Raw genomic sequence first — 22,673 nt, forward strand, 5'->3', positions numbered from 1 at the left:
AGTACACAAAACATCTACTTTGCTGAAGGCCAACCTAAGGTTTGGTTGGTTTGAGACCTGAGAAACTTTCCAGGAGGAATCATAATCATTTTGTGGAGAAGAATGGGGGGGGGGGGGTAGTGCACACAGGCCAAATGCTGGCTCACTACTGACAAATAAACCTATTTAGCATGGAGTCATGCAGATTGGGGTTTGCATATTCTCAATACCCAGCTAGCACTGAAAGGATATCATTTTCTCCAACATAATTCCCATTTCAAGAAAAGTAAAAAATAAATAAAAAGAAACCCTACCAGGTTATGGCAAATATCCGTCAAAAAGAACAAATTGTTTGCTTAACAATTCAGGCTGAAACCTAGTTATTGTAAGCGTTAGCACAGCTCCTCCTACCATCTCCCACTTAAGCAACTTCGAACAGGCCAATGAGCTTCCAGCAAAATCTAGGGGAAGTCTCACTCCCCCTGCTCTCTCTCTCTCTCTGTGTCAAATAAATAAAATCTTAAAAAAAAAACAACAACTTGTATTTTAAAAAACACGCTTAATGGAAAACGTGTAAGAACCCAGTTTTCAAAAGAGCAACCACTTTTTTTAAAAGATTTTATTTATTTATTTGAGAGAGAGAGAGAGCACAAGCAGGGGAGAGGGAGAAGCAGGCTCCCGCGGAGAAGGGAGCCCAACGTGGGGCTCGATTCCAGGACCCTGGGATCATGACCCGAACTGAAGGCAGCAGCTTAACCTGAGCCACTCAGACGCCCCAAGAGGAACTACATTTAAACACAAAATTAGTTACACATTTAAGTATTACTGACAGAATATATTTCATACTTAGTCCAAGACACTAGCTTCCTATTAACTCCAGGTTAACTAATTATATTCTCATATGATCTTCTTTCTTCTTAAAAGAATTACATTGAGGGGGTGGGGGGGGGGATGGGTTAAAAAGGTGATGGGGATTAAGATATACACTTGTTTTTCTAGGGGTTTTTTTTGAAGATTTTATTTATTTTAGAGAGAGAGCACGTATGAGGGGAAAGAGGGGCAGAGGGGGAAGGAAAGGGAAAGGGAGAGAATTTCAGGCCAACTCAGCACTGAGCATGGAACCCAACACAGGGCTCAATCCCACCACCCTGAGATCACAACCTGAGCCAAAACCAAAAGTAGGATGCTCAATTGACTAAGCCACCCAGGTGCCCCACGAAGTGCACTTGTGATGAGCACTGGGTGTTGTACGGAAGTGCTGAATCACTATATTGTGTGCCTGAAACTAATATTACACTTTATGTTAATTAACCGGAATTTAAATAAAAACTTTAAAAAGAATTCAATTGAAAGAGGGCGCCTGGGTGGCTCAGATGATTAAGCATCTGCCTTCGGCTCAAGTCATGATCACAGAGTCCTGGGATCGAGTCCCACATCGGGCTCCCTGCTCAGCAGAGAGCCTGCTTCTCCCTCTGCCTCTCTCTCTCTCTGTCTCTTAAGAATAAATAAAATCTTCAAAAAAAAAAAAAGAATTCAATTGAAAGAGTCATCATGATCAAGAGTGTATATTGGGCAAGCACTTTCACATACTGCTGTAGGGTCCAATTAGACAACATGTATAACAGTTCTTTAAAATGCATATATTCTTCACTTCTAGGAATTTACCAAAAAAATAAAAGGTCAAGTGCAACAAACCAACGAACAAAACCAAACAAACAGAAAAAAAAACCACTGTATGTTTAAGGATGTCCAACCACCTTTGTTTATAATCACAAGAAAAAAAAAAATAATCTAAATGACCAATGACAGGTGATAAAAAAAATTCATATACTAGAATGCCATGTAGTCAATAAAAGTGATAGATATTTACCAACAAGTAAAGTGTATTAAGTCAGGATTCACACTGGGAAGCACAGCCACTAAGACTAACAGAATAAGAAATTATAGAATTTTACCTTACACAATTATAGAAATAGCTGGGAAAGTTGAGACAGTCCACAAGGGAAGTGGGAGGATCAGAAAGTCATCAGTCAATTTGAGAAACCAAACACACCCAACTGGAGAAATGGGACTGCAAAGGAAATGCTCCTGGGGAGATCTGGGAAGCTATGCTTCTGCAGGTCTCGTATCAAGTGAGGGGCCTGATGCCACTGTTGACCAAACTGTCAGCAACCAGGAAAAAGAGCTACATGCAGAGCAAAGGAGATCAAGGTCAAGCTGGAACCCACCAACACCTCTGTGCCTCTTACTACATCTGACCACAAAAACCTTTAGAGGTTAATGAATGTTGTTTACACAAATTCTCTTTTAGCCAATTTTAACCCACAACCATACAGGGAAGGAACCCTACTACAGAACTATGAGATACATAGTTTCAACTTAAGTAAACTGAAATAGTACAAACCACCACAGTACCCTCTGTCAATATGGCATATGTACAAACCTCTTTCATCATATTTAACTCCTGAATAAAGACAATAGCAAAAACATGCTTTAGTCTAACATGATACACTCAACCTCATACAACCAAAATGATTCTATCTCCCCAAAAGAGAATACAAAGTCTACTTTCTCTTTGAGTAATATTCATTCCTTTTCTAGGGGGCTGAGTTGTACTTCCCCTTTGATATCCTGTAACTTAAATACTGAAATATTAGGCTAACCCACTATTAACACATCTAAAGTTAAATATAAGAGAACTGGGGAGAGAGGAGAAAAATAATTGGTTAATATATATACAAATGTTAAGGTACAGAACAAATATAAATACTAGAGTTTTCATTCTGTTACTGGTCATGAGGTCATAGCTGGTATTTATAATGTTTTTCCACTATCTATCACATATTCCATTTGCCCTCAGCAATCATCTCATCTGGTTACTTTTCCTTGCCTGGTATGCTGACTCAAACCACTGCCATTAGCAGCCTTGCCTGTATTCGATTCTTTGAGTAATTCCATTGACTTTTATCATAGAGCATGGAAGTACTAAGAGGCACTCCAGATGATCTCCTGCATTCCATACATATTCTTCTTTACCACTGTGTAGCAACAACCCAATCTCCACTTTGGAATCAGACTCAATCACCCTAACCAATATGGTAATCTTTTGCTTTGCCTATGAATTCACTGGCATGAGGAAGCCAAAGTGGCCAGAAGCTCAACTTCCAGTTCAAAAGAACCAATGCTGCATTCCCCAGCATTCCTCTCTAAATCAGCATATCCCAGAGCTGTGAGAAAAGAAGCAAAAATTTTGCTAGTAGACCATTAGGGGTAATAGTGAGAAGAATTCACTCCTTGTCAACCTCTTAATTCCCTAACCTATGAATGCTGGCTACAGAAGAAAGACCACCACACACTGGTGGCTGATTCAGAGACTGGACCACATCTTAGAGAACATTACCCTAGCACCACACAGGAACTGCCACCAGCTGCTTAAGAGTAGTGGGGAACATGGTAAAATCAGAAATTCCATGAATATGAGCCCAATGCCACCTTTTACTTGCTGTAAAATGAGCTGCCTGGCCAAAAGCAATGTGATATGGGGGTGCCTGGGTGGCTCAGTTGGTTAAGCATCTGACTCTTGTTTTCGGTACACTGGGCTCCCCACTCAGTGAGGAGTCCGCTTCAGATTCTTTCTCCCTCTCCCTCCCCTTCTGCCTTTCACTGCTCACGCGCGCACGCGCGCAATTTCTAATAAATAAATAAATAAAAATCTTAAAAAAAAAAAAAAAAAGGGCAACATGATATGAAATACCAGAGGAATGATGCTATCTCAGGGATTCAGTTTCAGCACTCTGTTATTAGCAAGGTGGTCATTCAGCAGTAGTGGCAGCCAGGCTGGTCTTGGTGAATGGAAGTCCATATTGCTTAGCATATGCACACACAACCTCCATGCCTGCACCCTGGCATCTTTTTCATGAGCCCATTGAGCAATGATAGAGGTGGATGAGGAAATAGGCTAGAATTCAGAGGTTATACCTCGTGCACTTGATTATTAAGATCCTTCTCTGCTGTGGTTGCTCTTTGATGGGCATTCACAATGAACACAAACATTAGCTGATGTCCATTCATAAGCATATCTATATATCTATTCCCCATACTTCCAATTATGTTCTTTCCAGGTCCGTAATGAATAAGCCCAAGAATTGCTACTGCCGTGAGTCAGAATGGATCTACATCTCTAACCATCTCTTTCCAGGCAAAATAAATAAGTAGGTACACTGCTCAAAGTTCTACTCATCAGAATTTCCCTTCACTACTGCCCTTCCGGGTCACCCCTGATTGTGGCTACAGTGCTATAAATATCCATATTCAGGTGGTACCAGCATATGATCCAAAATCATCTGTAAACTCGGTCTAAGTTTTCTTCCTCAGTCAACTAAAACTCCTTATGAGACCAAAGATATCGGTTGAAAGTGAAGAAGCAAAGATGCTGGGGTATGAACCACAAGAAAAGATGTATATTCAGTAAAAAAGCAGGTTACAAAATGACTATGTACCTGCTTTTTTTTTTTTTAAGATTCTATTTATTTATTTGAGAGAGAGAGAGAGAGAGAGTGTGTGTGTGTGTGTGTGAGAGAGAGAGAGAGAGAGAGCAGGGGGAGGGGCAAAGGGAAAGGGAAAGAGAGAATCTCAAGCAGACCCACACTGAGTGCGGAGCCCAATGCAGTTGGACACTTAACCAACTGAGCCACATAGCCACCCCGAAAACCGGGTGGTTTTTTTTGTTTTGTTTTGTTTTGTTTTGTTTTAAAGAAATCTGTATAGAGATCCCTGGGTGGCTCAGTCAGTTGAGCAGCCAACTCTTGGTTCTGGCGCAGGTCATGATCTCAGGGTCATGAGATCCAGCCCCTAGACAGGCTCTGCACTCAGCATGGAGTTTGCATAAGATTCTCTCCCTCTCCCTCTGCCCCTCAGCCCACTCGTACCACACACACACTCTCTCTAAAATAAAATAAGTAAATGAAATCTTTAAAATATGTATGTTTTATATATATAATACATATTTGTACAAATATAAAATATAAAAATAAAATATACATATATTATACATATATTAGTGAATATCCCTGGATGATCAGATATGGGTGACTTCTAATATTCTTTATATTTTTTTCTGTATCCAATTTTTTCAATGATCATCTCTTCAATAATCAGAAAGAAATTATTTTTACTAAGAAAATTCTCTTTATATAATCTTAATGGGAAAAAAAACACAATACATACCTGTGTATATAGTGTGACCTAATTTTGTTTACTAATTAAATACCTATGCAAACTAACTCACCAGATATTGAGAGGAGATACATCAGCATTATTTCCAATTACAGCAGGATTATATAAATGATTTGTGTTTTCATCGTCATTCTTCTGTGGAGTTTCCAAATGTTCTATAATCACATGTAACATTTTTACTGCAACCAGCTTACAGACACCAGGAAACTAAAAATAAGGCTAATAATTCCTCACTACCACCCCATCAAACAGAAAAGGGAAAACAGAAAGAACTTGAATCCTTGATAATACAAAGCTAAAGAATTAACCAATCCTGAGGACGCCTGGGTGGCTCAGTCGGTTAAGTGACTACCTTCGGCTCAGGTCATGATCCTGGAGTCCTGGGATCGAGTCCCACATCGGGCTCCCGGCTCAGCGGGGGGCCTGCTTCTCCCTCTGACCCTCTCCCCTCTCATGCTGTTTCTCACTCACTCTCTCTCTCAAATAAATAAAATCTTAAAAAAAAAAAAAAAAAAAGAATTAACCAACCCTAGGATAACCCTACTTTGGAATTTCTTGTGATATAAAATAATATATGGGGGCGCCTGGGTGGCTCAGTCGTTAGGCGTCTGCATTCGGTTCAGGTCATGATCCCAGGGTCCTGGGATCGAGCCCCACATCGGGCTCCTTGCTCCGCGGGAAGCCTGCTTCTCCCTCTCCCACTCCCCCTGCTTGTGTTCCCTCTCTCGCTGTCTCTCTCTCTGTCAAATAAATTTAAAAAAAAAAAAATCTTAAAAATAAATAAATAAAATATGTTCCTTATTGTTTAAGCCTGAGTTCTTTTTTTTTTTTTAAGATTTTATTTATTTATCTGACAGAGAGAGAGACAGCGAAAGAGGGAACACAAGCAGGGGGAGAAGGAGAGGAGAAGCAGGCTTCCTGCGGAGCAGGGAGCCCGATGCAGGGCTCTATCCCAAGACCTTGGGATCATGACCCAAGCCAAAGGCAGATGCTTAACAACTGAGCCACCCAGGCGCCCCACCTGAGTTCTTTTTTATTAACTACAGCCAAATGCATCCTGAATAATTTTTTTTTAAAGATTTTATTTATTTGACAGAGAGAGGCACAGCTAAAGAGGGAACACAAGCAGGGGGAGTGGGAGAGGGAGAAGCAGGCTTCCCGCCGAGCAGGGAGCCCGATGAGGGGCTTGATCCCAGGATCCTGGGATCATGACCTGAGCCGAAGGCAGACGCTTAACTACTGAGACACCCAGGCGCCCAACATCCTTAATAATTTTTATACGGGAAGGGGCAGAGTACATTCCAAAAAAAGGTTTTGGTTAAACTTGAAAGTAACACACTAATTCTCCTTATCATATAGACAAAAAAATCTATTAGGGTAACTCCCAAATTACCAAGGCCATTTTCTAAACTAGTTCACTAATTTATAGCTGGTTGTGTTTACTCATTAAAAGGTTATCTGAGGGGCACCTCAGTGGTGTAGTAGGCTGAGCAGCTGACTCTTGGTTTTGCCTCAAGTCATGATCTCAGGGTCATAAGATAGACCACCACAGCGCGGAGTCTGCTTAAGATTCTCACTGCCTCTCCTCTGGCCCTCCTCTTCTCCTTCTCTCTCTCTCTCAGCAGTAGTGGCAGCCAGGCTGGTCTTGGTGAATGGAAGTCCATATTGCTTAGCATATGCACACACAACCTCCATGCCTGCACCCTGGCATCTTTTTCATGAGCCCATTGAGCAATGATAGAGGTGGATGAGGAAATAGGCTAGAATTCAGAGGTTATATCTCGTCTGAGGTATATTTTTTTTTAAAACGTTATCTGGGGGCGCCTAGGTGGCTCAGTCGGTTAAGCATCTGCCTTCAGCACAGGTCATGATCCCAGGGTCCTGGGATCAAGACCCACATCGGGCTCCCTGCTCAGTGGAGAGCCTGCTTCTCCCTCTCCCTCTGCAGCTCCCCCTGCTTGAGTGTGCATGCGCTCTCCCTGTCAAATAAATAAAATCTTTTAAAAAAATATCTGAGAAATCAGTCTAGTTTGCCCTTCCCACAAGGCAATTATATTTTAATCTGTTTTAGTCTGCTCAGGCTGCCAGAACAAAATGTTGAATGGCTTCAACAATAGAAACTTACTTTCTAACATATTTAGAGGATGAAAAATCCAAGATCAGCATTCTGTTTCTGGTGAGAGCTCTCTTCCTGGCTTGCAGAGGTCCACCTTTTCAATATGTTCTCACATGATGGAGAGAGATTGATTTCTGGTGCCACTTCCTCTTCTATAAGGATTCCAGTTCTATCAGAGCCACACCCTATACCTCATTTAACCTTAATCACCTACAAAGACCCTTTCTCCAATACAGTAACAAGGTGGGGTTGGGGTTTCATCATATAAATTTGGGGCAGGGGAACATAATCCAATGCCTCAAACATTAGGAAATATAGCCATCTTACTAATACTCAAAATATACTTTTTTTTTTTTTTTTAAGATTTTATTTATTTGGCAGAGAGAGAGATAGTGAGAGCAGGAACACAAGCAGGGGGAGTGGGAGAGGGAGAAGCAGGCTTCCCACTGAGCAGGGAGCCCAATGCGGGGCTCGATCCCAGGACCCTGGGATCATGACCTGAGCCGAAGGCAGACGCTTAACGACTGAGCCACCCAGGCGCCCCCCAAAATATACTCTTGATAGTAATACTTTTAACAGCTATACATTTAGTTTCCAAAGCATTTTCACACAGTAAACTAAGGAGACATCCCGATTTCACAGATAAGGGCTCAGAGATACTAATTTGTCCAAGTATCCTCTAACTAGTAAATAGAGGAGCTAGGACTAGAACCCGGGTCTGCATCTTCATCCAAAGGTCTTTACACAGCTCTTACTCTTGTCATATGGACTTAAGGGACTGAAATTTTATTTCACCTAACATTTTTAACAACAGAAGCAGCTTGGGGAACAGAAAGGAGAAGGGCAAAGAGCAAAAAGTTCAAAGCAAAATGTAATGAACAAGGACATTAGCCTGGAGGTGAGCAAGCCTCAGTAGTCAGCAAGCACAAGGGGGAAATACACCACAAGACTAGAGAAATCCTATGGGCCCTTGAGGAATTTGGACTTCATCCTGAGGCTACAAGGGAGCCACAGAAGGATTTTCAGGAAGAAAAAGCACGAACTAGTTTTTGGCTTTAGAAAGAACACTTCAGGTGCAGTTTTATAAAGTGGACTGGGAAAACACAGAGAAGACAAGAATGGAGAGAGGAATTCTGTTGTAATATGTACTCTGTACCACACACAAGAAAGGCATCTATCTTTATGTTAAATATCCCATTTAGAATAACTTACAATGAGGAAAAAGAAATTTGGTGAAGTTAAGTAATTTGCCCAAAGTACCACTGCTAGGGAAATAGAACCACTATGTCTCTCCAAAGACCATGGTCTTCCACTATACCACACTGACTCCCAGTCTATAATTCTAAGACAGAACAAAATACAATTCCAATGTGTCAGAGTGAAATTACTAAAGTTGTTCCTCTACGATTAACCACCCCAAGTCATCATTAACTAATTTGTATACCAAATGAATTCTAATTAACTGGAAGGGAAGAGAATAGAGAAAGCTGACTTTCTCAGGGCAGCTGAGAATGTTTTTGATCTACAAAACAATTAATGCTCTGAATAGAGGTTCTATAAATGAGAGAAACAAAAATTAAACATTTAACACTTTTCTAAGTTATTCCTCACTAAAGTAACAAATTCACATCTTCAATTTATCCTCAAATAAATGTGACTCCATTAGGAAATTACTTAAGGACCATAGTGCATCATTTTGTAAACTATTAGGTAAGGTGGTAGTTAATACTGTCACAATCAGTTACCACCCTTAATTAACTGACTTGAGAACAACAAAGTACTTCTGCTTTTAAAGAAAAAAAAAAAGGTTCTATAAATACCAACAAAAGTACCTTGTCCTACCATTGACTGCGTATTTCCTCACTTACACCAGCTTACAACAGTCTCACAAATCAGTCTTGGACGTCTCCATCCTAGTGATTCATTAACCACATTTTTCAAACCAAAAATCAGGACCAGTATGACACTATCTGACAAATTATATTTACCCTAATCTCAGGAAACAAACTGAGGGTTGCTGGAGTGGTCGGGGGTGGGAGGGATGGCACGGCTGGGTGATAGACATTGGGGAGGGTATGTGCTATGGCGAGCGCTGTGAACTGTGCAAGACTGTTGAATCTCAGATCTGTACCTCTGAAACAAATAATGCAATATATGTTAAGAAAGAAAAAAAAAAGAAGAAGAATGTAGCAGGAGGGGAAGAATGAAGGGGGGTAAATCGGAGGGGGAGAAGAACCATGAGAGACGATGGACTCTGAAAAACAAACTGAGGGTTCTAGAGGGGAGGAGGGTGGGAGAATGGGTTAGCCTGGTGATGGGTATTAAAGAGGGCACGTTCTGCATGGAGCACTGGGTGTTATATGCAAACAATGAATCATGGAACACTACATCAAAAACTAATGATGTAATGTATGGTGATTAACATAATAATAAAAAAATTCAAAAAAAAAGTAGGAGAATTATAAAAGTGTAAGACTCAATTAATAAACCTTTACTGAAATCAACTGAATTTTTAAGTTACAGCCATGCCAAAAAGAGATGTAGAATCATTTGTGTAGCTAGTCCAAAAAATCTGAGATATGAACAGAGAGATGTTCTGTTCACACACACATCAGTTATAAAATAGAAAGACACAAAAGAGGAAGAAATACTTTATTAATAAATTACCAGATACTGAATCCAAACCAAATAATTTAACCAGTTAGAAATCTAAATGCCAGGGGTGCCTGGGTGGTTCAGTCGGTTAAGCATCTGCCTTTGGCTCAGGTCATGATCCCAAGGTCCTGGGATAGAGCCCTGCATCGGGCTCCCTGTTCAGTGGGGAGCCTGCTTCTCCCTCTCCCTCTGCCCCTGCCCCTGCTCATGTTCTTTCTTTCAAATAAATAATCTTTTTTAAAATTTTTTTTAAAAAAGAAATCTAAATGCCAACTAAGGAGATACAATAGCATTAAAAAGAAAGCTACCAGGGCACCTGGGTGGCTCAGTCAGTTAAGTGTCTGACTTCAGCTCAGGTCATAATCTCAGGGTCCTGGGACAGAGTCCTATGTCAGGCTCCCTGCTCAGGAGGGAGTCTGCTTGTCTCTCTCCCTCTGCCTACCCCCCACCGTGCTCATGCTCTGTCTCTCTCTCAAATAAATAAACAAAATCTTTTTTAAAAAAATGAAAAAAGAAACTACCTAACAAAATATGTACATTATCTATATAAGGAAAACTATAAAACTCTTATGTAAGAAATCAAAGAACTAAATAAATGGAGAGATATTTCATGATCATGAAGAGGAAGACTCAATACTGTCAAGATGTCACTTATTCCCAACTTGATCTATTCAATGCAATCCCAATCAAAATCTTAGCAAGTTATTTTGTGAATACTGACAGATTCTAAAGTTTACATGGAAAGATGGTATCAGCAAGATAGCCAAAAAAGGGGTGCCTGGGTGGCTCAGATGGTCGGGCGTCTGCCTTCAACTCAGATCACGATCTCCAGGTCCTGGGATCGAGTCCCACATCGGGCTCCCAGCTCGGTGGAGAGCCTGCTTCTCCCTCTCCCTCTGCCTCTCCCCGCTGCTTGTGCTCTCTCTGTCTCTCTCTCTCAAGTGAATGGATAAAATCTTTAAAAAAAAAAAAAAAAAAGATAGCCAAAAAAGATATCCCCCATCATAACCACCTTCAGCCACAAAAATCTGGCATCCATCTACAGACAAAAGTGCCTTTGTAAGAGTTATAAGATCCAGGGCGCCTGGGTGGCTCAGTTGGTTAAGCGACTGCCTTCGGCTCAGGTCATGATCCTGGAGTCCTGGGATCGAGTCCCGCATCGGGCTCCCTGCTCAGCAGGGAGTCTGCTTCTCCCTCTGACCCTCCTCCCTCTCATGCTCTCTGTCTCTCATTCTCTCTCTCACAAATAAATAAAATCTTAAAAATACATATATAAAAAAAAAAAAGAGTTATAAGATCCAGAGACTGTGAAACCCAGTGCAGTCCAAGATTGAGGAGAGCTGTTCTAAGAAGAGAGGCCAGCACCCAGGCAGCTGACTTGACTACGGTCTTGACTACAGACTCAGAATCAGCTCCAGAGGACTGACTCAGCTCCAGCCCCAATTACCTTTGGTTCAGACACTAGTACCATATGCCAAGGAATCTAGGAGGACTCTCACCCACCCATGCATCAGGTAACAGACATACAGACATTGGTCCTGGATGTGGATGCTGAGGTGGCCCATGAACCAGCTTCAGCTCCTCACAGCCCCAGTCCAGGAGCCCCTGGAGAACACTAATTTAAACAATCACCCACAGATGAGAAAACCTTTGGGAAGTCCAGGAGTCCGGTGGAAAAGTTCCTGCACATTACTGGGGGAAAAAAAAAAATCTGAGATAAGATGCTTTGGAAAGGATAAAAGGAATAGTTTGACTTTACCCACATTACCCCTCCTCCAAGAAAGCTCCAAAACAGCTCAGTGCCAAAAGAGCCCTTCTCTGCCAATGATTTCTCTTCTGAAGTAAACTGAGAGTGTGTGAGGGAGTGCCTGACTTCTCCGGATGTGTGACACACTGCCAAAGAAGCCCATTTCTTTCTTGCCCCACCCAAAATACTAAGTCATGAGCTGCATGACTAGGGGGCAGTGAGCAACTGGGAGACCAGGAGCCAGACTCAGAACAGAAGGCCCAACCATGAGCTGCTGGAAACACCTTGCCTGTAGATCCTCCCCAAACTGGCCTACAGGCACTACTAGTGCCCCACGTGCCTAACCCCCACACACCCCCACCTCATCACTGGCTCCCTGTCAACACACCCGACAGTGGTGAAAGTGAGCTTTTGCAAAAAATGCAAAAAGCACACACGGAAAGCCAGCCCAAATCTGCAAGCCTGGGAGGCATCATTAACTTGAACATGTAAGCACCACCTATGGGAAAGCCAAAAGTAGGCCTTCAGCACCTAGCCTGGCACTTTGTAGAATCAAAAAAGAACATGGAAGCTTAAGAATACTGCCACAAAGAGAAGCAAGAAATTTGGAGCAGGCATAGCCATGGAAGATCTGTGAAGGCCTCAGAATCCCTAGCAGAGCTAATAGAAGATAGTTCTCTCCTGAAGTCAACCAGTAAAGACTGGAGGAGGTGACCAATACTTGAAATGTGAAGACAGCAACAAAAGAATTCAAGGAACATGAAAATTCAAGGAAAAATGATACCATCAAAGGCTCACAATAATTTTCCAGTAAACAACCCCAAAGACATGAAGTACCACAATTTACTTGATGAAGAATTCAAAATAGCTCTTTCAGGAAGCTCAATGAGCTACAAGAAAACAGATAAATTTTTAAAAATCAGCAAAAACAATACACAAAATGAGATATTTAACAAAGAGACCAAAATCATAACAAAGAAACTTTAAAGTGAAAGAATACAATGAAAGAGAAAATGCAATAGAGACCATCAACAGCAGCATGGATCAATAAGAAGTAAGCATCTGTAAAGTAGAAGACAGGAATATTGAAATTATCCAGTCACTGGAGAACAAAGAAAATGAAAACAAAGTGAAAAAAGCCTACGTGACTTTGGGATAGCATAAAAAGAAACAATTTGTGAACTACTGGAGTACTACAGAGAAAAGATGGCCTAATTAGGAGGGCGAGAAAACTTAAAGAAGTAATAGCAGAGACTTCCCAAATCAGGATAGAGATTTGGACATTCAAGTTCATGAAGATTACAGGTCCCCAAACAAATCAACTCAAGAAGATCTTCTCTAATCACATTATAATGGAACTGTCAAAAACCAAAGACAGAATCTTAAAAGCACCAGGAGAAAGGAAATTTGTCACCTAGAAAGGAATCCCCATAAGGCTATCAACAAAATTCTCATCAGACACCTTACCGGTCAGGACAGAGTGGGTTCATATATTCAAAGTGCTGAAAGAAAATACAGCCAACCAAGAATATTTTATCAAGCAAAAATTATCGTTCAGAAATGAAGGAGACATAAAGACTTTTCCAGACAAACAAAAGCTTAAGAAGGAGTTCAGTACCACTATACCTGTCTTACAAGAAATGCTGAAAGAATTTCTTCAAGCTAAAATAAAAAGATGCTAATTAGTAACATGAAATTAATAAAACATATTGGTAAAGGTAAGTATATTCTATCCAATAGCAGAATTCACATTCCTTTCATGCATACATAAATCATTCTCCACAGATCCTATGTTAGCTCACAAAACAAGACTTAGCAAATTTAAGAAGACTGAAATCATACCAAGAATCTTTTCTGACCACAGTGGTATGATATTAGACATCAATAACAGGAGAACTGGAAAACCACACAAATACATAAAAATTAAACATACACCTGAACAACCAATGGTCCAAAGAAGAAATCAAATGGGAAATTAAAAAATATCTTGAAACAAATGAAAATGTAAACACAACTTACTGAAACAAGATGCAGCAAAAGCAGTTCTAAGAGATAAGTTTATAGCAATAAAGTCTACATTAAGAAAAAGACCTCAGATAAACCTAACTTTACACCTCAAGGAACTAGGAAAAGGAACTAAGACCTGGTTTTTCAAAGAGAAAAACTAAATTGACAATACTTTAGCGACACTTAAAAAGAAAGAAAGAAAGATGGGGTGCCTGGGTGGCTCAGTCGGTTAAGCGTCTGCCTTCAGCTCAGGTCATGATCCCAGAGTCCTGGGATCAAGCCCTGCATCGGGCTCCCTGCTCCGTGGGGAGTCTGCTTCTCCATCTCCCTCTGCCTGCCGCTCCCCCTGCTTGTGTTCTCTCTCTCTGTCAAATAAATAAATAAAATCTTAAAAAAAAAGAAAGAGGAAAAGAAAAACTCAAAATCAGAAATGAAAGAAAATCTTATAACACAAACCAAACATAAAGAATCAAAAAAGGCTCCAATGGACAATTAATACACCAACAAATTGGATAAACTAGAAGAAATGAATAAATCTGTATAAACACACAACCTACCAAGACCGAATCAGAAGAAATAGAAAATCTGAACAGACTAATGACAAGTAAAGATATGGAATCAGTAATCAAAAATCTCCCAACAGGGGCGCCTGGGTAGCTCGGTCAGTTGAGCGACCAACTCTTGGTTTCGGCTCAGATCGTGGTCTCAGGGTAGTGGGATTGGCCCCACATTGGCCTCCATGCTCAGCATGGAATCTGCTTGTCCCTCTCCCTCTGCCGCTCCCCCCACTCACGCGCATGCACTCTCTCTCAAATAAACAAAATATTTTTTTTAATTTCCCAACAAACAAAACCCATTACCAGATGGTTTCCCTGGTGAATTCTACCAAATACTTAAAGAATTAACACCAATCTTTTTCAGACTCTTCTAAAAACTGAAGAGAACACTCCCAAACTCATTTTATAAGGCCAAAATTACCCTGACATCAAAGCTAGATAAGGACACTATAAGAAAAATACAGGCCCATATCCCTGATGATATACATGTAAAAATTCTCAACAAGTATTAGTAAATTGAATTCAACAGCACATTAAAAAGATCATAAACATGACCAGAAGGGATCTATCCCTGAAATGCAAGGATGTTTCAACATATGCAAATCAGTATGTGTTATATACGTTAAGAGAAAAATAAAAATGAAAAATAAAAATTGTATAATCATCTCAATAGATGCCGAAAAAGTGTTTGACCAAATTCAACATCCTTTCAAAATTAAAACCCTCAACAAATTGGTTATAGAAACAATGCTCATCAACATAATGAAAGTCATATATGACAAGCACACTGCTAACATCATATTCTAGGGTAAAAGATTAAAAACTTTTATCAGCAACAAGGTAAGGGTGCCCACTTTCATTACCTCTATTCTACTGGAAGTTCTGGCCAGAGCAATTACACAATAAAAAGCATCCAAATCAGAAAGGAAGCAGTAACAGTCTGTTTGCAGATGCTATGACCTTCTCTATACAATATTCTAAAGACTCCATCAAAAAATACTAGAATAAGAGAACTCAGTAAATTTGCAGGATACAAAACTGGCGCACAGAAATCGACTGCATTTCAATACACTAACAATGAAATACATGAAAAAAAATTTTTTAATTCTTTTTCATCAAGAGCATACAAAGCAATATATCACAAACAATAAAATACAACTTTTTGTACTGTAATTGTATTAATTTTATATAGTAACATCAAAAACAATAAAATACACAGAAAAAACTTAACCAAGGAGGTGAAAGATCTGTACTGTGAAAACTATAAGACTTTGATGAAAGTAACTGAACACACAAATAAATGGAAAAATATTCCATGTTTATGGAGGGGAAGAATATTGTTAAATACCCATACTGCCCAAAGCCATCTATAAAGCCAATGCAATCCCCATCAAAATTCCAATGGCATTTTTCACTGAAAGAAAAAACAATCCTAAATTTTATACAGAACCACAATATATCCCAAATAGCCAAAGGAAGCCTAAGGGAAAAAGAACAAAGGTGGAGGCATCACACTTCCTGATTTTAAACGGTATTACAAAGCTATATTAATCCAAAAAGTATGGCACTGGAATAAAAACAGACACATAGACCAGTGGAACAGAACTGAGAGCCCAGAAATAAACCCCCACATATATGGTCTGGTAACATTTGACAAGGGAGTCAAGAACACTCAGTGGAGAAAGAATAATCTCTTCAATAAATGGTGTTTGGAAAACTGGATATTCACATGCAAAAGAATGAAATTAAACCCCTATCTTATACCATTCACAAAAATGAAATTAAACCCCTATCTTATACCATTCACCACGTTTGCAACAACGTGGATGGAATTAGAGCGTATCACACTAAGCGAAATAAGTCAATCAGAGAAAGACAAGTATATAATCTCACTGACATGTGGAATTTAAGAAACAAAACAGAGGATCATAGGGGAAGAGAGGAAAAAAATAAAACAAGATGAAAGCAGAGAAGGATAAACCATAAGAGACTCTTAAGCATAGGAAACAAACTAAGGGTTGCTGGAGGGGTGGGGGATGGAGGGATGAGGTAACTGGGTGATGGACATTAAGGAGGGCATGTGATGTAATGAGCACTGGGTATTATATAAGGCTGATGAATCACAGACCTGTACTTCTGAAACTAATAATACATTGTATGTTAATTAAAGAAATTACTCAAAAAGGCTTAAAGACTTAAACATAAGACCTGAAACCATAGAAGAAAACATAGGGAAAACACAGGGAAAAAGCTCCCTGACATTAATCCTCACAATGACTTTTTTGAATAGGACACGAAAAGCACCAGCCACAAAAGCAAAAATAAATTAAGTGGAATTACATCAAACTAAAAAGCTACAGCAAAGCAAAAAAACAACATCAACAACAAAAAAAACCACACACAAAAAAATCAACAGAATGATAAGGCAACCTACGAATAGGAGAAAGTATTTGCAAACCACCTATCAGGAAATGAGTTAATATCGAAAGTTGTGTGTGTGTGTGTGTGTATGGAATTCCTACAACTCAACAGCAAGCAAGCATGCAAGCAAATAAACAAATAAGGCAGAAAACCTGAAGAGTTTTCCAAAGAAGACATACAAATGGCCAACAAGTATATGAAAAGATGCTCAACATCACTAATCACCAGAACAAGGCAAATCAGGGGTGCCTGGCTGGCTCAGTGAGTAGAGCATGAGGCTCCCGATCTCAGGGTCATGAGTTCAAGCCCCACACTGGGTGTAGAGATTATTTTAAATAAATTAAAATTTTTTTAAAAAAGAAGGCAGGAAAATACCTTAAAAAAGTGCAAATCAAAACCATAATCACTTCACACCTATTAGAATGGCTATCAACAAAAAGATAAGACATGGGATGCCTGGGTGGCTCAGTCGGTTAAATGTCGGACTCTTGATCTCAGCTCAGTTCTTGATCTCAGGGTTGTGAGTTCAAGCCCCACGCTGGGCTCCACACTGGGCATTGAGCCTACTTCAAAAGAATAAAAACAAACGGTAAGACATAACAAGTGCTGGTGAGGATGTGGAGGAAAGGGAAACCTTCTGGCATGTGGCCAATTGGTCTGTGTAAACTGGTGCAGTTACTATGGAAAATAGTATGAAGGTTCCTAAAAATAAAAATAAAAATAGTACTACTATATGATCCAGAAATCCCACCTCTAGGTATATATCCAAATGAAATGAAATCAGTATCTTGGAGAGGTATCTGCACTCTCCACTTGGAGAGATATCCTAAAACTCCCAGAAGGTAACATAGAAGAATGTTCACATAACATTATTCATAACAGCCAAGATATGGAAACAAACTGAAGTGTCCCATCTACAGATGAATGGATAAAGATGTGGTATATACAAACACACACAAAGAACTATATTCAGCCATGAGAAATGGGAAATCCTGCCATTTGCGACAACAAAGCAGGGACCTTGAGGGCATGGGTATACCATAAAAAACTATACAGTACAAACTTATATGTGAATCAAAAAAAAGCCGAACTCATAGAAACAGTTTACAGTGGTTGCCAAGGGTGGGGGTGGGAGGAATGGGGAGATGTGGGTAAAGGGTACAAACTTCCAGTTATGAGATGAACAAGTTCTGGGGAAATCTAATGTACAGCATGGTAACAACAGTGTTAATAATACTGTATCATATATCTGAAAGGTTGCTGAGAGTGGATCTTAAAGGCTCTTACCACAAAACAAAGTGGTAATTATGTGAGATGATGGAGGTGTTAACTAACCCTATTATGGTAATCATTCTGTAATGTATAGGGGTACCAAATCAACACGTTGTACACCTTAAATTTACATAAGGTTGCATATCAATTATATCTCAGTGTACCTGGAAAAAAGCTAATAAATAAGTAAAATTTATATGGAGAGACAAAAGAGCTAGAATAGCCAACACACAATTTTGAGAACAAAGTTGGAGAACTGACCCTACCCAACTTCAAGACTCACCATAAAGCTACAGTAATCAAGTCAGTGTGATACTGGCAAAAGAACAGAAATATAGATCAAAAGAACAGAATAGAGAGTCCAGAAATAGGCCCACATAAATACACGCAATTGATCTTTGACAAGGGAGCAAAAGCAGTACAATGGAGCAAGAAAAATCTTTTCAACAAATGGTACTAGAACACATAGACATCCATGTGCAAAAAAAAAAAAAAAATGAATCTAAACAAAGACCTTACATCCTTCACAACAATTAACTTAAAATTTACTACAGACCTACTTAAATGTAAAACCCAAAACTATGAAACTCCTAGAAGGTAACAAAAAAGAAAATCTAGGTGACCTTGGGTTTGGCAATGACTTTTTAGATATATTAAAGACATAATCCATCAAAGACTTAATAAATTGGACTTCATTAAAATTAAAAATTTCTAAAAAGAAATTTAATTAAAAATTTCTGCCCTGCAAAGACACCATCAAGCGAATGAAAAGACAAGACACAGAATGGGAGAAAATATTTGCAAAGCATACCTGATAAAGATTATTATCCAAAAAAATATAAAGAGCTCTTAAAACTCAACAATAAGAAAACAAACAATCCAATTAAAAATGGGCCAAAGAGGGCCAGCGTCCGCCGCACCCAAGAGTTGGGGATGTCCTACAAACCCATCGCCCCCGCCCCTAACAGCACCCCCGGCTCCAGCACCCCTGGGCCCAGCACCCCAGTACCAACAGCCGGAAGTGTCCCATCGCCATCGGGCTTGGTGCCAGGAGCCACTGCCCCTTTCAGACCCCTGTTTAACGACTTTGGACCGCCCTCCATGGGCTATGTGCAGGCAATGAAGCCACCCGGAGCCCAGGGCTCCCAGACCACCTACACGGACCTGCTGTCGGTCATAGAGGAGATGGGCAAAGAGATCCAGCCTACCTATGCTGGCAGCAAGAGCACCATTAAGAGCCTGAAGAGAGGCATCATCCATGCCCAGGCCCTAGTCAGAGAGTGCCTAGCAGAGACAGAGTGGAACGCCCGCCACGTAACAGGACGCAACTCCGCCACCGAGTCTGGACCTTTCCTGGCCACTGCAGAGCACCTGTTTCTCCCTGGCCTTCACCCCGAGTTGCACTTCCCAACCTGGGCTTCCTGTCCTGTGTCCCTTGGTGGGTGCCCTCCAGGAACCAGGGGGGCTCTCACTTCAGTCAACAGCACTGACTGGGACTCTTTCAAGAGTTAGTAGCGAGGTCGGGCGCCTGGGTGGCTCAGTTGGTTAAGAGTTAGTAGCGAGGTCGCTGTGAGTCCCACCTATGACCTGCCAACAGTGTTGATCCAACTGGAGCTTGCTCCTTTCTGTGACCCCCACACTCAGCACTTACCCAGGACTTTTCACCACTTTTCCCAGACTCCTCCCCTAGCAGGGCCTCCGAAGGCCTGTCACCTCCCTGCCTTGTCTCCTGGGCCATAGTGACTCTTTTTTCAGTGTCTTTTGCTAAATATGCCCTTTTTGTATAAATAAAAGATAATTAGGAGTTGTTCTCTCAAAAAAAAAAAAAAAGGGGCCAAAGACCTTACAGACACCTCATCAAACAAGATACACAGAAAATAAGCATATGAAAATATGCTCCACATCATATGTCATCAGGGAATGCAATTTAAAACAAGTTATCATAGGGGCGCCTGGGTGGCTCTGTCAGTTAAGCGTCTGCCTTCGGCTTAGGTCATGATCCCAGGGTCTTGGGATTGAGCTCCACATCGGGCTCCCTGCTCAGAGCCTGCTCCTCCCTCTCCCTCTGCCTCTCCCCCAACTCATGCTCTCTCACACACTTTCTCGCTCTCAAATAAAATCCTTAAAAAAATAATAAATAATAAAATAAATAAAACAAGTTATCACATATACCTATTAAAATGGCCAAAATCCAGAACAATGACAACACCAAATGCTGATAAGGATATGGAGCAAGCAGAACTTTCATTCCTCCATGATGAGAATGCAAAATGGTACAGCCACTTTGGGTTTCCAAACTATGTATAAATAAAAACTTGCATAAAAATGTTTATAGCAACTTTTACTCATAATTGCCAAAACCTGGAAGCAACCAAGATGTCCTTCAGTAGGCTGAACAGATAAATTGTAGTACACACAAACAATGGAATATTATTCAGAGCTTAAAACAAATGAACTATCAAGATAGGAAAGGACATGGAGAAACCGTAAATGAGTATTACTACGTGAAAAAAGCCAATCTGAAAAGGGCACATAATGTATGATTCCAACTACTATATGATATTCTTGAAAAAGCAGACTAATGGAGACAGTAAAAAGATCACTGATTGCCTGGGATTAGAAGGGAGGAATGAATAGGTGAAGCACAGAGGATTTTTAGGGCAGCGGAACTACTGTGTATGAAACTATAATGGTGTATAGCTGTCATTACACATGTCAAAACCCAGAGAAAGTACAATGACAAAAGTTAACCCTAAACTATGGAAACTAGTAAACTATAGACTCTGGGTGATAATGATGAGTCAATGTAGGTTCATCAACTATAACAAATAAACTATCCCAGTGGGGGATGCTGATACTGTGGGGGATGTTGATACTAGTCTGGGAAAAGTGGTGAAAAGTCCTGGGTAAGTGCTGAGTGTGGGGGTCACAGAAAGGAGCACAGAAAGGAGTTGATACTGAGGTCATGCATGTGTAGGGATAGAGAGTATATGGGAAATCTCCATACCTTCCACTCGGTTTTGCTGTGAAATTAAAACTACTCTTAAAAGTCTACTTAAAAAAGGGGGCGCCTGGATGGCTCAGTTGTTAAGCATCTGCCTTCGGTCAGGTCATGATCCCAGAGTTCTGGGATCGAGTCCTGGGATCGAGCCCTGCACTGGGCTGCCTGCTCAGCGGGGAGTCTGCTTCTCCCTCTACCCCTGCCCCACTTGTGTTCCCTCTCTTGCACGCGCTCTCTCTGTCAAATAAATAAATAAAATCTTTTTTAAAAAATTTAAAAATTTAAAAAATTAAAAAGCGATGCCTGGGTGGCTCAATTAAGCATCTGCCTTCGGCTCGGGTCATGATCCCAGAGTCCTGGGATCAAGCTCCGCATCACATCAAGCTCCCTGCCCAGAAGGGAGCTTCCTTCTCCGTCTCCCTCTGCAGCTCCCCATGCTTGTGTTCTCTCTCTCTCTCGCTCACTCTCAAATAAGTAAAATCTTTTAAAAAAACAAAAAACAAAACAAATCTTTAAAAAAAAAAACAAAATAGGGGCGCCTGGGTGGCTCAGTCAGTCAAGCGGCTGCCTTCGGCCCGGGTCATGATTCCAGGGTCCTGGGATCGAGCCCCATTGTCGGGCTCCCTGCTCAGCGGGGAGTCTGCTTCTCCCTCTGCCTCTGCCTCTCCCCCTGCTTGTGCTCTCTGTCAAATAAAGAAATAAAATCTTTAAAAAAATAAATAAATAAAATAAAAGTCTATTTAAGAAAAAGGAAGAAATCCATTAACCTCAATATGTTAGCTCAAACACAGTTTTGGTCCAACAACAGTATAGCACAGTCACTAAGGTTCAGGCTGTAGAACAGGGCTCTACAAACTATGATCCTCGGGCTAAACACTTGCTCCTGTTTTTGAAAACAAAGTTTTATTAGAACACAGTCATACCTATTAATTTACATAACATCTGTGGCTTTCGTACTCCAAAGGGAGAGTTGAGTAGTTATGACAGATCATATGGCCTACAAAGCCTAAAATAATTACTATCCCCAGCCCTTTGCTGAAAACATCCTGCTCTAGAACAAGTGATTCTCAACCCTGAGAGGATATCAACACCTCCTGGTGAGCTTTTTAAAAAAAATCCAGAGGCCTGGACTTGATCTAATCCTCATTTCCCCTTAAAAAAAAGATTATAATTTCATTGGTCTGGGGTTAAGGCCATTAGCTATTACTACATCAGTATAAAAAATGTGTACAAAACAGCAAAATATACAAGATAAAAGTCAGGGTAACCATTAACATAAAGATAAAGCCAGGACATTACTACACAGACCACAGAGACCACACAGTCCTAGTCAATAAATTGGAGCCATAAGTTTGGCTCTGATCTCTATGAAACCACAAGATAAAGAGACAAGATCATTATATGATTTATAGTATTCATGAAGTCAAAACATCTTGGTGGAAGCAAATTTTCTAGGACTTCTGTCTGATTGTAAAAGGAATGTTTTATTGCAATTCTTCTCAGTGATATAAATATATTATTTACTCTTTCTCTCACCTTAAACCATCTCACCTCTTCACTCAAAACCAAAGTAAAACAAAAACCCAGACAGTAGAAGGATTTTCATATAGATAGTACCATGCTGCCTTTCTTCCTTTCTTCGTGTGTGTGTGTGTGTGTGTGTGTGTGTTTTGGGTGGGCAGA

At 40.4% G+C, this 22,673-nt stretch overlaps 2 protein-coding genes across 5 annotated transcripts in view; one reads left to right on the forward strand and one right to left on the reverse strand.

Annotated features, from left to right (window-relative positions):
• Window positions 1–22,673, reverse strand: part of ABI1 (abl interactor 1) — a 133,842-nt gene that overhangs the window by 87,134 nt on the left and 24,035 nt on the right. The gene's annotated exons all lie outside the window — the stretch shown is intronic.
• Window positions 18,923–19,920, forward strand: LOC116627062 (cyclin-dependent kinase 2-associated protein 2-like). Its single transcript, XM_032396709.1, has one exon. It carries the CDS (start codon window positions 18,923–18,925, stop codon window positions 19,499–19,501), a length of 579 nt encoding a protein of 192 aa, XP_032252600.1. The 3' UTR covers window positions 19,502–19,920.

Source organism: Phoca vitulina, unplaced genomic scaffold (assembly GCF_004348235.1).
Source record: "Phoca vitulina isolate PV1807 unplaced genomic scaffold, GSC_HSeal_1.0 scaffold93, whole genome shotgun sequence".
In the NCBI taxonomy this organism is placed as follows: domain Eukaryota; kingdom Metazoa; phylum Chordata; class Mammalia; order Carnivora; family Phocidae; genus Phoca; species Phoca vitulina.